At 40.5% G+C, this 17,063-nt stretch overlaps 1 protein-coding gene across 11 annotated transcripts in view; it reads right to left on the minus strand.

Annotated features, from left to right (window-relative positions):
- The window catches only part of robo2 (roundabout, axon guidance receptor, homolog 2 (Drosophila)), a 302,845-nt gene that overhangs the window by 13,133 nt on the left and 272,649 nt on the right, over positions 1 to 17,063 (minus strand). For 7 of the 11 annotated variants that reach the window (XM_061719672.1, XM_061719664.1, XM_061719671.1 and 4 more), the window contains 7 exons: positions 16,399 to 16,441; positions 12,436 to 12,563; positions 11,117 to 11,389; positions 10,021 to 10,146; positions 4,070 to 4,229; positions 2,197 to 2,460; positions 1,110 to 1,330 (listed from right to left, as the gene is read on the minus strand). In XM_061719672.1, coding sequence (XP_061575656.1) covers positions 1,110 to 1,330; positions 2,197 to 2,460; positions 4,070 to 4,229; positions 10,021 to 10,146; positions 11,117 to 11,389; positions 12,436 to 12,563; positions 16,399 to 16,441 — 1,215 coding nt within the window. The remainder of the gene's footprint in view (positions 1 to 1,109; positions 1,331 to 2,196; positions 2,461 to 4,069; positions 4,230 to 10,020; positions 10,147 to 11,116; positions 11,390 to 12,435; positions 12,564 to 16,398; positions 16,442 to 17,063) is intronic. The other 4 variants (XM_061719674.1, XM_061719673.1, XM_061719669.1 and 1 more) reach the window with 1 other exon arrangement.

A 17,063-nucleotide genomic window follows, 5' to 3' on the forward strand; every position in this document is an offset into this window, starting at 1 on the left:
CAGATCCCCCCCCTATCTTCCTCTCCTACTCCGCGAGCCCTGGAGCTGGGGCCGTGCCTGTGCTGTCAAAAGATGGGGTGAGAAGCAGACTTGAAGGGAGATAAAAAGAAATAGGGCTGTCTTAATAGCAATACAGTGGAGGAGAGATGCTGCAGATTAAGGCCCGGTTGCTGCTTTATATTCCTGTAAATACATCAGCAGCAGCTTGTGTCAGCGCTACCAAAACCACTGTTCCATCATCCCACAGAAAACTACAATTTAGTGCTGCCTCTGGCAAGGCAGACCATCTAGCAGGACTGTCAGCCCCAATTCTGATGTTTTCTCTTTGAAAACAGATCAGCTCCTCATTTTTTCTGCAATTTGTTTTTATTATTCCGTTGGATAACCTGGGAAAAAACGCAGTGTCACAAAGGCACACGACACCAGCTTTTTTTCACCTTCCCCCACACAAATGTCACGCATTTTTCAGAAATGATTCCTCTCAGTTTCATCCTACAGATATCTGATGGATAGCAGCTCCTGGTCCGCGCGTGAGAGCAGCAGTCCAGAACCCAGATCTGCCGCTGCAATGTCATGCCCTTCATATGTCTCTCCAACAGACGGCCATAAAAGTTTTCAGTGAGTTGTAAAAATGGAAATGGTGCCTCTGGTCTGGAATAGAATATGCTGCACGTGAAATTTATTTCAAATCTCCTTGGGAAGATACGGGTCCAGAGCTGTGCACCAGTTAAATCACAGTCATTCTGCCCTACTCGTCCTGCCTCTCCCTCCTTTTTATTTCCCTCTCACTATCCTGTTTAAAATTCATGGACTTTCTTATCTCTTTTTTTTTTAGAAATTATAATTATAATTCCCCAGAGTCTGCCAAAAGTGCTTAAAAACTTGACAGAGAGACACTCTGTAAGCAAATTCACTTACAAATGATCACATAGGAACATGAAGAACATGCCATGTACAGTAATCCATTTACTATAAAACAAATTGGAACAGCTGACGACATACATTTTAGTCATCATTGGAGATTAGTACTAAAATAAAATACAATTTAAGTTAAAAAAAATATGTTTAACAGAAATAGGTGAGGTTAGATAAGCCTTCAACCACCTCACCTGTTAAAGAGCTGTCCAAGTTGTCCATGCTAGACCCTGGTGTGTGCTCAATACCACGGGGATGCCTGGCTCCGTAACCTTCATCCTCCTCCTCGTCTTCCTCCTCCTCATCCTCATCATCATCAGCCAGGTCAGTCTCCAGGTCGGAAACCATTGTGCTCGACACATAACCCACTGGAGGAGCTGGGGCCTGGGGAGGTAGAGAACCCCCCTGCATGTGCCTGGCGAGAGCAAAGAAAGACATGAGGAAATGCAGAAGCAAGAGAAAAGTGATGGGAATATTCATAAATGGTGAAATAACAAGCACGTCTGTTAAAATGTTAATTTTTGAGACCTTCGGCATGTAAAAGGATGAATAAATTGGGACAATTCCAGTAATTTCCTAAGTCCTGCTTGTTTGCTAACACAATGACCTGCTAACTGCTGCCGGATTCGGTAAAAGGGCACACAGACCAGTGTCACCTCACTGGAAGAATGCTTTGCTGACGGTTGCATTTGATGCAAAGTCTTTGACACAGTTTGCAGTGGGAATTGGTTGTAATAACTGGCCCTCTGGTATTGTCAGAGTTGCTCTCTAACCAACACAGTCATTACTGGGAAACATCTCCTCCCTGACAAGGAATCTCCACAATACAAAGGTGTAGACAACCCCCCCTCTGCACACACACACACGCACACACACACAGCCTGCTTCACTATTGTGAATGAATGGCAGTCTCTCCTTCTCCCTGCGTTGCTGACAGAATGAAGCATGGCCTTCATCTGACTTGCATGAGCACAACAACAATGGAATGTAAAATGTACAGGTGTAGGGGGGAGTAAACAGCCATGGGTACGAAATTGTGTCTCTTAGAGTGAGCAAAATACAGTAGTTTCCTAAGTCGTGGCATGGGCCCATTAAAATGGAATGATTAATGGGTTTATCTCCACTGCACACACAGTTGATATGAGGAATACTGCAGGACCAAAACAAATCATGGCAGCAACAGACAGAAACAGAATGTACAAGAATAATAATATGACAACAGTGCATATATTATCTATGATACTATCATATATTCTTACCAACATACAGATGTATATTTACCATGTCTGTTTAGCCATGTCCAGTTGGTAAGCTCGAGTCAGCTCGTCCAGATGGGCCTGGATCATGGGCTGCATCTCGTCCCGGGGAGACGGGGTGAGAGTGGCTGTGGACTGCTGTCCAAAAGACACGGCAGCAGGGGAGGAGGCCACTCCACGGATGGGTGGGGTGGGAACCCTCTCTTCCTCTTCCTCCAGCTCATCTTCCATGCCCTGGTGAAGATACGTCTGCACAGGCATGGGCTGGCCCCATCCGTCACTCTCATACCTGAGACAAGAGAATACATTTACCCTCCACACATTTGATTTAAAAGGCCATTGCATAATATTCTGGCTTTGATCTTGGGCCTTTTGACTAACTACTTTCTTCCCGATTATTGAATCTGCTAATATAAACTAATTATTTAACAGGGAGAGGGAATCTCAAACACCATAAAAGTGTTAAGAAGGAAAGAGATACATGAGATCTGTGACCTTGTCCAACTTCCAGAATTTGGTATATGACAGTCCTGAGTAAAATTACTGTGGTTGTCAGGCTCCACTTGCTCATAGCTGTGCTTATACATGCTGAAATAATACTGGCCATAAAGAAAATGTTCATTAAAGAAATTTGTCGGCGCACACTCCATAGGACATAACAGTTTTAATCTGCTGCCATTAAGAGCAGCCTTAGATTTACAGTGCAAGGGACTTTTCATTTGCCAGATAGCCTATTAAAGCAGATGACTCTCCCAGATTGGAAATGGGAGTGAGGACATGGCACCTATTGGACCAGAGAGAGAGCGGGAGCGAAAGACCCTCAAAATCACTTAAACAGGCTTCTGTTTGTTCATACTAAAGCACAATGTGTTTGAGCTTTCTACTGGATTCACTTCACTTAATGATCTGTTAAAACGTATCAGTTGATACCATTTAAATCTTCCTTCAATCCCTCACTTTTCATCTGTACGGCATGATAGCAAGATCGTGCTTCACTTTAGAATTCAGTAAATAGATTTATCTGAAAACATTTGTATGTCTGCCCACCGCAGCACTTACAGACTGCTACAAACATATTTTTTCCATTTATTTTCCAACAACCCAAAAGATTATAGACCAGACTGACAGAGAGCTTGTTCTACACCTGTATATATGAGTTTTCATATGATAGCCTGTGTAGGCGAGTATGGATGTTTGACTAGCTGCCCGTGGAGACTCAACATTGATCCTTGGCTTCTCAGCAGATGTACAGTTGGTACTGTAATTAGTTACAGAGGAAGCAAGAATGAACCTTGTTTTTACAACAGAAACGTGTGGTGTTAGTCATGTTGGCAAGCACTGTTTTCTGCTTTTTAGGTGCTGATGCAATAGATCCTCCAATTCTGAGTTACTTAGAGGAGATAGACACCAAAGACGCAGACGAAATGAGTTTCATTCTCAAGCAGGTTCAAACATGGACATAAGAAGAACAGATCAATATAATGAAAAGAAGGTGTGACTTATTTTCAGAGTTCGTAATTTGCTCTCATTACTTTTAGGTTTTTGTATACGTTTAGCTTACTACAAAACCTAAAAAATACAATCTGGAGCATAAATAGGACAGCTAGACTTGCACTTGAGCCTGTCCTAAAATATGCAAAGAAAACCCAAGTAAACTAAATATTTAGTACTGCTTTACTCCCTAGAGCACAATTATTCTTCACCCTTTCGTATGTTTTTTAAAGCAGCAAAAACTCCACCATTCAGCTTTTTATCATCATAAAAATAGCAAATTTTATCCTCTCCTGACCTAAAAAAGCTAAAAGGTTATCACCAGGATGGGTTTGCTTTTACATTTGTTTTATTTGTTCATCCTGGAACAATATATCTGTATTTGTTGACATCATTAACACACATACCCTCCTCCTTCGTGGTGCTCATTGGGATAAAGGTCCATCTCAGTTCCAGGCAGAGGGTGAACAGGAGGAGGAGGCAGGGGGACGTTGGCCCAGTTGGACCCATTGGCTTTAGTTGGTTTGGAGCCAGCCTTAGTTTTCTTCTTCTTTCCTCCCTTTCCGCCTGCAGAAGGAGATGATTCGTTTAAGAGACACAGTCGCTACAAATGAGATTGTATCAGAAAATCAATTAAAATCTAATACATGGGTAGGATAGCTTTGCAAATTACAGTCCGGTACTTTTTCCATGTGACGAATGCATGTTATAAAGAAACTCAATTTGGTGCAAACATGCTGCTTAGATTACAAATCCATTTGCACTTACTTTCAGCGTACCATTGGAAAGTCATACACAATTTCAAATGAGAATTTTCAATGCCTGTCACTGCTTACTTAGAAAACCTCAAGGTTGCCTGATGAAAAGCATGCGTCCATTGATTGATTGGCTGAAAAGCCTCAAATCTCCATAGAAACAGAAGAGAATGGCAGTAAATGCGACTGAGGTAGACCTTTGCGCTCCACCCATCCCTCAGTGTCCCCTTTCACACCAGGCTTTGGGTTCCACAATGAAATATCTCACTTCACGGCATCATTATAATGAATGGCTTGTGTAGTCTCAGTGTGTCCCTAATGGAATTCACTGGGAGTCTATTACTACTTTCATTTCTTTTATTACACCAGAGAACTGCTAACCCCATCTATTTCCACTCATAACCCTCCAACACCAGATTCTCCTCTGTCACATCTATCTTTATAAATCTGGCAGCCAGGTCAATACTAAGTTTTATATGATTTGGTCAAAGCGGAAGAAACATTTCTTTTTCCTTTAAAAGACATTTGACTTCCATCTTAAACCTGGTTTCTGTTCAGTTATATCAGGTAATTCTGAAGATCATGCTAACAGAAAGTTAAATCTTAGCAAAAGATCATCACATTTTTGAAAATGTTTTGATTTTCTTTTTGTTTTTCACTATGGGAGCCATTTCCATTTTTTACATGGTGAGTTAGGTGGATAAAATTAAACATCCTATTTTACATGTACAGTCTCCAGAGAGGTTTTACACGTCAGTAAAGTTACAATGGATGAGAAGCTCCCTTTTATGAGAATACATCTACTGAGAATAACAATTAACCTGAGGTGATGCAGTTTCATGTGTCTCAGTAGCAATTAAAATAAACAAACTAAGAAAATACATGTTGTTAATTGCTGTATTTTGAACATGCAATTTCAATTGAACTGTATTCAATTGGACTACAGAGAAATTGTTTACGTTCTCTGTAAAAAACCTTGAGATGAATGCTGCAGTGACTTGGTGCTATGCAAACAAACCAAATTGAATTAATACAGAATATGTAGTTACAAAGTTAATAATAATTTAGACTCGTTGAACTGAAAATATGATAAAAAAGTATACGGGTATTTTGAATAAAGTTTAAATACACTGTATTCATTTGTGTCTAAGCTAGTAAATATCTCAGTCATGTGTTAAAGGTTGAGTATGAGCTCATTTTCTTGAAACTCTCTTTACATAACGATAGCAAACAGTTAATTAAATGCTCTCATGTCAAAACAAAAATGTTAATAACCTGTGGAAGCAACAAGACACTAAATACACCATCCAATTGTGTGTGATCCAGGAGAAGTCACTGGACCATTGGATTTTTTGGCAAACTAATTTTCTTTAGTGAATGGGCACTGGGGGCTTGTTTGCTTTGGAGCTCTGGCTTTGGATGTGGGTTTCAAGGAAAGGGGGTGGTAATTTTCGATTTTTTTTATTTTCAAAATTTGCTGATCGTTATTCCAAAAAAAAAAAAAAAAACGCTAATATTTTTTTCTTTACATTGGACAGTCAATTAATGAAGACTCATGTAATCTTAAAAAATAATTACAGAGTAGACGAGTACATTTCTGTTGAACGTGATTAAAAAATGAATAAGAAAAAAGCTTGTTGCTAAACAGAATACTAGGAATAGAAATTGTGAGAAGATAAATAGAAAACGGAAGCAAAAAAAAGAAACAACTGTAGGCTCAACACAGGTGGCAGTGCAGCATAAGTATAGTTTGAGAGTAATTGAGTTTTCTAATTGCGCCTATGGGCGACGCTTGACTTTTACCAATAAATGTTGAGCTGACTTGATTATTCAATCATTCTTAGTCCTTCTACACAAGACCAGCCATCAATATTGTAAATGAGGCTCTTCAAGAGAAGGATGGTCTGGCATTGAAACTGCAACAGCTCAAGCCAAATATGAAAAATACACACAGAGAAGCTGTGGCTAAAAGCTATAAGGGAATTACACAGCAAACTCATGTCCTTTGGCAAAACTGGGCCTCTTTTCAAAAGAAAACTGATGCTAAACATAGATTTGGCTTTGGGTATTTATACCCGAGGTTTGGGCGCTTCCAGCCTGTAACTCCAGGGCTGTATAGCCTTGAGCGTGCTTTGTTTTTACTGGGTGCCTCAGTGCTGAGAGGGAAAGCCACAGAGCAGAGATTCTAGATAGACTGCGCAGCCAGATATAACATATAAATGTGGAATATATAACTCAGAGTTATGTACAGTCATGTAGAAAAAGCAAAATAGTGCACTTTCTGTCAGTTTAAAAGTTTTATGTATCAGGATATATTAACTGGCTCTCACCACGTATTAAAATGGGGCAAATACAAAATCGGATATACAGAAAAGCCACGATGCCCTAAACTGCGTCAATCATTTAGCAAAAACTCAGCCAAACTAAACCAGAAACAGTTTGTGAAAAACCTACGATTAAATATCTTATAAAAAGTCACTTTAGCAGCAATAGCGTTAAGTAATAGTTTTCTGAATAATGTTATCATTATAGAGGACCTGTGGTTGAGCCCTCTTTTTTGGGTTTCCTCGGTACGTTTGTTTATGCACAACTCGAATGGGTTCAAATCTAGACTTTTACTCGGCACTGCAACACCTTGATGGTTTTGTTTTTCAGTTATATAACGTTGGATGAGCTAATGTGCTTGAAATCCTGCTACATAACTCAAATTTCAAGTTCTGGCTGTGAGACAAATGGCTGTACAATTGACTGACTGAATAATTTGTTTTTCCAAAAGAGTTCATGGTCAACTGAATGACTCCTGGGTGCCATTGCTGCAAAATATGCCCAAATCCTAGCCGCTCCACCACCTGGCTTTTCAGTTACCATAAGATGTTCATGATGAGATACTGTACTTGGTTTTTGCCCGACGTGTCGCTGTGCTGTACATGTAGAGTATCGTCTCCTCTGTACTCAAGGCACTGTTCCAGAACTCTTGTGGTCTGTTAAACTGGGACACTGGAAACCTAATCCATGTTAATATAATTTACTGTAAATTTACAGAGTTAATGTCATGTTTTCTTTCAGAGAGAAGAGGTTTTCTCCTGGTGATCCTTCCAAACGATCCACACTCGCTCAGTCTTTTTCAAATTGCACCGTCATAATCTCTGTGATGCTAACCCAAGCCTGTAAACTCTGGGATTAGGCTTTTTTTTTTAATTTTTTTTTTTACATTTTTTATTTGCAATTCCACCTAGCATTGCACAGTCTGGCCCTGGATTAAACCTGAGGGGATGTTCAGTTCTCCGTAAATTGTCTTTTTTTCCCCCGTACTGAATGATCTTTTTCACCATATAATGACGAGCTCCAAGTAACTTTAGAACTTTAGAACTTGCAGCTGTACTTTCTTTTTTTAAATAACTGTATGTTGGTATTAATTTAAAAATACAGCACATTACATAATGAGGTGGGATGCAACACATAAGGGAAATGCAGGAGCATAACAGATCACACACAACCATGATCTTTACGCGATCATGAGCTGTAGTTGGGTGAGAACGTAGGGGTGCACAGTCTTCAGGGTCTAACTGCTACAGAAAATACCAGTTACCTCTCCCCCCCTACACTAAGAAATATTTTAATGAGCACCTTCATGTCCCCAGTGGAGATCCATGCAGTCATCAAAGCTGATCTATTTCTGTTCCTTTTCATCCTGCTCTCCTCCTTCAGAGTGACATTCATTATTCCTTCCATCTCCTTGGAGGAAGAGCAAAGCATTATAACTTCCTCTCCCCCCTCCTTCAAATGCTGAGTTTACTTCAGTTGAAGTCTGTATCAAAGCGCAGCTTGCGCTGATTCAAATTCTCATGCACGTTATACACACAGTATATTTCTTGTTAATTAATTTGGTGTGGTAGTATTCTTACACTTTACAGTAAATGCATGGTTATTTAAGTATTTTTTATTTCTGTTTTACCTCAATCACATATTTCTAACAGTAAAACAGTCTTAACCTCTTTTATACAGTATATCTGTTTGTGTAGACCTCTTTTTAATGGTAAACACATTCTAATCAGCCATGAATCATTCTTAAAACATTTTTGAATTGAGTAATTATGTTTATATGCAATGTTTCATAACTTATACCATTTTAAAGTAATATTTTGAGAAACACAGCGAGTGGCTTAAGATAAGAAGATTATATATTTTAATGATAAACCTGAGCCATCCGCTTACGAGTACATAATGAACCCTTTCATGTCGGGCATTGCAAAAATGCAATGTTTTCATTTGAAATGTTAATTACAAACACCTTCAATTTTTAATATAAAAATTCCTGAATAATTATTATCCTTACGTATTATGAATTCCTTAGATACGTTTATGTAGTTTTTATGTATCTGTGTTATTTTTTCATAATTTTTTGGCATGTATACCCCCCCCCCCCCACCCCCTGTTTTTTTTTTTTTTTAATCGGGGGTGGTACAAAAGTGTCAGAAATGGATGTATAATAGGCTATATGATACAGCTGGGATTAAACGGTTAAAACAGAAACAAAACTGACTCAGTCTATGAGTTAAAGAAAAATTGCCTACTAACACCTACTTAAGCTCCCAAATTAACACATTACACGCTGTAATCAGTGCAAAACTGAGTATAAAAAGAAGGCTGAGTACAGTAAATTGTGTTTGAAACAATCCGTTCATCTAACTCTTGGCAAGAGTATGAATAAGTGAATTCCCTAAAATGCCAAACTATTTCAAAATATAACCTCTGATACACATTTACTCTTAAGTGATTTTTTTTCTCCAACATTCTGTTGATTCCTTTCATCCCATCAAATTATTATTCAGCGTGTGCCGAGCCCAGCTGCAGTAACCTTCATGTCTACTGGAGGAATTTGCCTGTGAGGCATGGCCACTTCACATCCTTCTCTCCAGCCCACTGTGTGCCGGAGCATTGAATTAGAGACCAGTTAAGGCAGTGGCTTGTAACTAGATAAAAGAGGAGAGTGGAAGGGAGGCAAGCAGAGGGCTGCCTTGGTGTCCTATAAATGACATTGTAATTCTCCGAACATGGGTTTTAGTGTAGTCGGCCACCATTAAGGGATGAGGGAAAAGGGAGGTATTTTTGCCACTTTACCCAGCCAAGCATCTCTAATAGTGTCTGTGTGGAGGGGGGGTGTGTGTGTGTGTAAAGTCCACTGTCTGAAAGACTCCCTCTGCCCCTACTCCCGTCTGCTCACTCACACAGTTAGAGACAAAGCCATCATGAAGATCTGCAGTGGTGGCAGAAATCCAGCATTGGCACATTCTGTCAGGAGATTGTGCGACCATTTCTTTATGCTCCAATAGGCTGTCAACTGCTATCCTATATCACAACATTGCAACATGAAGTAGAAACAGATGCACCCAGAGCCCGATATCATTAGAAGGAGAAAAAAAACTTCACACGGTTTACACATACAGTATAATCAACTGGAAGCAAGGCGGGGCGCCTGAGTGAGAAAAGCTTCTCCAAGTGAGGGAGAGGAAATGTGTTCATAAATACGTCTCAGAGGTTTGCACATGCAGAAAAGAGTGCGGAGTGTCCCAGTCTGCTTTGTTTTTCACTGCTGAACCAACCTGAGAGACTGCCGCTTCGCTCTGAGCTGTTGTGAGAGCTGGTGGTGCTGAAATCTTGTGATTGGTTGTGTGGTATTCTATTAGACAATCCTTCGGCCAATCGGTAGTCAGGAATGAAAAGGAGGGCTACAGTGGAGGTTAAAGGGCAAAAATCACAGTGGCGTCAGGTGATTGGCAGATAGCACGAGCACATGCAAACATGCAGTTAGAGCACCAAGCAAGCAAGGACAGATTAAGGATTCATACACTCAACAAGCTGCACTTATTTCACATTTTACCCACCTCCTATTTGTGAGCAATAGACAATACGAACAAATAAGTCATTGATACGAAAAACGCGATTTTAATTGTTTTTTGATTCATGGCGCAGGATGAGGGAGTCGGTTATAGAGATTTTATTTCAATATTTGTCCCCTTTCAGTGAGATATAATCACATCTGATGATAGGTTTTTAAAGATTCAGTAAGGGGACCATGCAGAAGATATAATTAATCCTTTTTCGACTGTTGGAAAATGATATCATAAATATGTATTAAAATACAGGCATGAAGTATGAAGCTCCAGTCAACTTTAAAAAAATTCTGCCTCAAATTCACTGTAATTAATTTGGATTACTTTTCTTCAGTATTAGTAAAAGCAAAATGAATTGGCAATTACTCTAAAACCCAGGGAGGAATGGGGATCATGATGAAAACTCAGCAGGAAATGGATGGATGATTTAACTGTACTATTTCTTCATGAGATGTTTATTCAGCCTTGAAGAGCGACCAAATTGAAGACTGCTTGTGGAAAAACTATTATTTTTAAACAACCATGTCCCACCACAGTAGGATTAGAAAAGCTTCTGAGACGCTTAGTGGAAAACTTTAAAACACCGAGAGGCTGTCTCGCAGCAACACTACAATCTTATGATCTATTTTAAATAACAAGAAGAAAGTAAAGCTTTGGGGTTGCTGCATGATAAGTGTTTGAGTTCACACATGATCATATTCTTTAAAAAAAGAACAACAAGAAAACAACAGTTGATGAATGTTACACACAAGAAATACAATATTCCCACAAACAGCTAATGGCCCACATCCTTGCAGTGACCTACTGTTGTTGCAGGAGTTCTTGTCGGGCAGGGAGTAGCCCAGGTTGGCCATTTCCTGTTTGGCCTGGAGTGACGCCTTCCACTGGGCCTCCGGCAGATCCACAGCCAGCTCGTGGATACTGCCGGAGTGGAGGATCTGAGTGGTGGCATATGGAGTAGCTTGGGATGTCTGACTAGGGCTGTTGTAGTTGGCTTTGGTTGTGAAATCTATACTGCTGTAGATGGCTCCGTCAGAGAGCATTGTGCCCGTCTTATCTCCTTGTCCTGTGGGAAGATCTGGGAAAAAGGAGGGCAGGAAAATGTTCACCTCGCCTGCAACCCTGACGTACTGGCAGAAAAAAAACGTACAAATACCCCAGTTAAAGTGTACAATTCCTTCGGGATTTGTGGGAGACGGTGTTATTTAAAAGAGAATTGAATCCTCAAATTCTTTCTAAGTACATTTTGGTAACAATTTTTAAGCATTTGATAATGGATGCACTCAAAAAATAACTTTCTGGGTGAATTTAATAAAAATTATGAAAAGGAGAAATGTGTTCATTTAGCAAGAAAATATCTTGTTGGAAATTTGTTGAAAATAAAAGTAAATATGCAAAAAAAATTAAATAGGATTTTCTGTGTATTATTTTATAAAAGGCATTAAAGGGTTAAGATCATTTTAAAAGTACTGTTAACAGCCATTTGGCAAATAAATTATTAAATAAATCTTATTAAAAAAAAAGAGAAAAAAACATGCTATTTGGTCATTCTCATCCTCAGTCTTCCAAGCCCAGTGTTCTCTTCTCTTCCATCCAGATATCTCAGGTTATCTCACAACTCTCTCTCCTCTGTTCTTACGAATGAGGGAGGAGAGAGAGTGTGCAAGGGGAAGAGAGCAGGCCTTCCTGCAGCGCATGGTTTGCATGCCCAGTGAAGGGGAGATGATGTAGAACCATGGCGGAAGTGTCCACATCTGCGCCAGCAGAGCCGCGCCTGTCCTTCACGACTGGCTGCTCAAGACCATCCTTTCAAACACCCATCCACCCCCTGCTCCACTGCCTGTCTCTCCGCTTGCATTCTCATGCTTTGAGGTATGGGCTACGACACCAGGCTAAACTATTTCCCATCACTCAGTCCGGTGACAGCAGAGTCACTGCTCTTCCTGCTGGAGGTGCCTTCTGATGCCATATATAAAAATATGTCTAAACACTCATGAAATATGCATTCATGCAAATGTTTTATATGCATGTAGGTATGTGGATGGACATAAAGGAAGGCAGGACCATAATTCTTTATCTCCTGTGGTCTCCTCAAAGCAAAAGGGATGTGATTAGAGCGCTTACCTCCTCGTCCAAAGTTACTCAGGTCATTCGGACCCCCGGAATTGCTGTTGACGGGCAGGCTGGTTGTTGGCCAAGAGTCCGCTAACCAGGGGTAACCAGGGTCACTGGCATTCAGCAGACCTGGCCGGCTGAACACAAACAAAGAATAATGTAGTAAATTCAAAACAGACTGTGAAATTGCCTTAATATAACATTTTGAACAAGAATAATTCCATTTGCACAATCCTGCCTTCCGTAGGGGTTCAGAGACAGAGAATAAAGCACACAACTGTAATCAAACATATGTTTAAATGTCACTTTGTGCACAATAATGTCTGTTTGAATGTGATAAGCTTGGAATAAACGTTTGAAGTGAAGGAAAAATTCCTGCACTGCAGTGAAGGGGGAAAAATAATATATCAATATATTTCTTCTCTCGCAAACTCGGAATTCCTTCAGGCAATCACAGCTCATTATTCCTCCCTTTCGCCTGCTGGATGTTTGTCACATTTATCCAGTCGCTATGAAAAAAGTACACTGTAGAGAAACCAATGCTTCTGCTTTCTACACACGTGTGCAGGAACTCACGCTGGCACCCACATGCACAAGATTCCTTATTCATTAATATCTTGCACATTGGGCTGTGTATTCCCATTAACCCCTTGTAGTGATTTCCGTAAAGTTTAGTTCTTTAGTTGACGACAAATCAAAGCTCAAGTCTGTCCCCCGCCCTGTGATTGTGAGAAGCCTGCATGTGGGAGATGACATGTCCATTTAACAGGTGTTATCCCCCACCTGAGGGGGGGAGAACCATAAAAGCAGCCATGAGGACTTGATCCTGTCACGGGTGACTGCTGGGAGGCCATTACAGACACTTTACTGTACAATAATGTCTGGGATTCGTTACCATGGGTAACACAGAGGGAGTTAAATGAGAATGAGCGATGCAGTTAAATTGCCTTTGTTTATGTGTGAGTTCACTAAGACTGTATTTTCCAATGAAATGGATTGAAATGCAAACATAGTAAGCACAGGTAATCATGTGTTTATCACAGCAGACAAAGGATAGAATGAGCTCATTCAAGCAGACAAATAAGCCTAACATTAAGTAGAAGTATACAAAATATGCCTTTCATATCTACTGTCCAGCCAGTCTTGTGTGGAGCACATTATAGAACTGTTTTCTGAGAAGACGTGAAACACAGTAGTTTCCAGCATGGCTGTCGATGAGGCTTAGTGACTGAGCTCCAGCAGGTTGATGTGTTGGCTCTGAAGGGACTGGAAGAGAGTCAAGCCCTGAGGAAAAGGGCAGGTAATGGGTGTGCTGCAGTCACTCTCTGCTGCAGCTACTGGTCCTAATGAGAAAAGCTGTTCCATAGAGGGAAGAGTCCAAATGAACTGCAGTCCTGGCGAGCTAAGAGCCCTCGCTGTGGTTCCTGAATGCCAAAACAGGCCCTCGGGGGAGGCAAGTCATTCAAATTGATGGCTGTGCATCAGACACATGCACTTTTATAGGGTAATACATCTCGTCCTGTCCTTGTACCTCTGTTTCTGGCTTCCATGTTACACCACTGCCATCACTCTCTTTCACTATGCCATATTTCCCTAACCTTATATAGTTTTTTTTGTCCCTGTTATACAACCCCACATCTTCTTTCTCCCTCTCCTCGCTACCTCTTGTCTGTCACCTGTCACGCTAAGAGATCCAAGCAGCTGAAAAATAAGATATTCTGTTTAGCCAACTCTGGAAAGTGTGTGCCAGAAAGACGCAATGTCTAAAGTAAAAGACTGTGACTTTGGATAAAGCACACAGGACAAGTGAGAGTGGTGATGAAACAGTCATCCCCCTGCCCACACCAAAAGATCAAGGAGCTGGCAGTCGAAAAAGCTGCATCGTCCTTGTGTTCATCGCACAGCAGTACTTCTGCTGAAGATAATTGGAATAAGACTGATTTCTTCAGAGGATATTTGTTACATGTGTGTGTGTGATCGAGTGTCCTGTTCGATAGGGGGGAAAGGGTGGAGTACGGACATTTACGCATACGTCTGGGGAAAAGTTGACACCAAACTTTTAATCCTCGTCCAACCAAAGATGGATGGCAACCTTTGGAGATGAAATCTGATTGGGACCGCTTCCTCTTCCTGTTAGACATTTCAGTTATATGTGATGTGCAGGAAGGAAACCATAAATACTGCCTGAGATCCCCAACGCTGAACTCCGCATAAATAAGCCGAGTGAGAGAGAGATTAATTCTAGACTGACTTCATAAATCAGGTGTTTATAGTTTGCAGGTTAGTGGATGGAACTCCGATTACAACTCCTAACATTAGCTAACACTTAGAGCAATGGGAAACAGATTACTTCATGGATTAACTCTCAGCGAACATGTTGGTGTTTAGTATTCAGATCCTGAGATGGAAAAGGATCTCCATAGCAACAATTTTAATAAAACCTGCTCTCTGCAATGCTCAGCCTTTTCTTCCATCCAATAGGAGGGAATCTGCGTTGCTAAAACATTGATCAGTGCCGAGATAGGAAGTTATTACTACCTACTAATTACCATCTCCCTATTGGCAGGAGGATAAGGAATGAATCCTTATCAGCTTTTATCAATTTCAATTGAACAGCCAAAGTCAAATTGCCCAGGTCTACAATCTGCAGCCTATTCATCTTTCATGAATCATTTATTTTGTGATCGATTAAGTGTAATTGTTCAGTCAGAGCAATTTGGCTGGAGCCAATGAGAGACTGGAAACAGACGTGGCTTCATTTGCTATTGTCTAATTAATGCAATAAACATTTCATGCAACAAATGAACACATTTGCCTGAAATACTTTGCTTCACGTTTTCCCTCTCAGGGCAGATGGAGAAGATACAACATCTGGAGTTTGATAGCTCTGGAGTGACTTATGGGTCTGTGTGCTATCTTGAAGCTCCAAATTGCACCCCATATTGTGAAAATTGTAGGGATTATTGCCGCTGACAAAAAAGTTTGTCAAATACACAGCACCAAAAATACAGAAATTTCAAAATCCACTCGCTGAAGTGAGAATCAGAACCACTTATGTGGAAAATTGAAGGAAAAACACAATAGCAGAGAGTAGATGAGAAATGCCGTGGCAAGTGGCATGGCTAATTCATTAGGAGATTGCTGGCAGCTCATGGAACAATACAATAAAATTTTCCATCGCTGCATCAAGTCATATGCACAGAAGAATGGGGAAACAATTAAAAGAGCCATAGATATAAAAATGCTGCAACCAGACTGCAGCATAGACACGCTCCCAAATACCCAAAGACACATGGGGTCAGATCTAGTTGCAATCTGAGTGTTTGAGATCTGGCAGTTTTACCTATTAAGGTGTGATAAGCAGTAGATAGAAAGAAGCCTGGGATTCTCATGGGAGTCTCTTGAATACCCACAAAGGCTCAGTAACTGGTGTCATTGAGATGTGCCCGATTCACTGTAGTCTGTCTGCTTTCACTAACGCACTGAAATGGAGAAGGCTGTATGGGGGTGCAAGTGGGGTGCCTCCACGCACACACCTCTCCCCTGGGTAATTATTTTTACATTATTACATGTGCTCAGATCCCAGCCGCCCACGCAAGGTGACAGGCAAATTTATCACTCCAGAGGGCTTCGGGGTTGCTTGTAGCCAGCAGCAGAAGATAAATGACAAAATAAAAGCCTTCTCTGCTTAAATTGTTTCTGTTAATTCTGTTGGGGAGATTTATGAGTTCATCTATCGATGCATAAATGGAGATGTGGTGGAAATGTATATCTGCATGCCGGTTTGCACACAACAAGCATTGGTAGTCTACACACCTGTCACTCGTTTATCAACATTTGAATCAAAGGCAGGAGGAAAGGTTGTGTAAAACTGAGGATGGAGGAGCGTAAAAAAAGCAGGAGTGAAAAGCTTTTATTTTGTTAATGATAATGGACGGAGTTAAAAAGTGCTGCTCCTGATGAGGCACTCACCTCCCGTTGCTCATCAAACCACCATCGACTCTCTGGAACGTCACTGAAGTGAGAAAAGAAGGGGAGAAAAGAGCCAGACATTAAGTTTTTTTCCAGTATAATACAACCTTGTTTTATTCCCATAATTAAGATTAGATAAAGCATTGTTCAGTTTGCCCTTTATTGCACTTTTTTATTGCAGCGTGGATTCACTGCAGGGTTCAAATGTCTTGCTGCATCTGACGTCTTCTGCAATTTTTTTTTTTCTTTTTTAAGTGCAGTGATGAGGATTGTATATTGCTTTTGATTTGCATAAGTGGAGATGTCATGTGTTCCTCAAGGACAAGACGCCTGATGAGAAGGAAAACTCATTTCATCTTTCTGATTTTGCTGCTGAGTTATTATCAGATTTGTGATTAAATTTCAGCCCAGGAATGATTAGACAAGGCAGAGGGCTCATTAATCACATCAGGTTTTCTATCTACAAGCATGGGGACCGAGTCACTGGTCCTTTGGCTAGCATAGCTCCCAAGAAACCATGCATGTGGTCTGTTCCATCGGAAAGATGAATCAATTTCAAAAGAAAGAAAGAAAAAAAAGAAAGAAGGGCAGCTCTTCCTCAGTCGCTTGTAAAACTTCACAGTTAAAAGTGAAAGATCAATTTAATCGCTGTTATGATGACAAAG

Source organism: Cololabis saira, chromosome 4 (genome assembly GCF_033807715.1).
Source record: "Cololabis saira isolate AMF1-May2022 chromosome 4, fColSai1.1, whole genome shotgun sequence".
Lineage (NCBI taxonomy): Eukaryota > Metazoa > Chordata > Actinopteri > Beloniformes > Belonidae > Cololabis > Cololabis saira.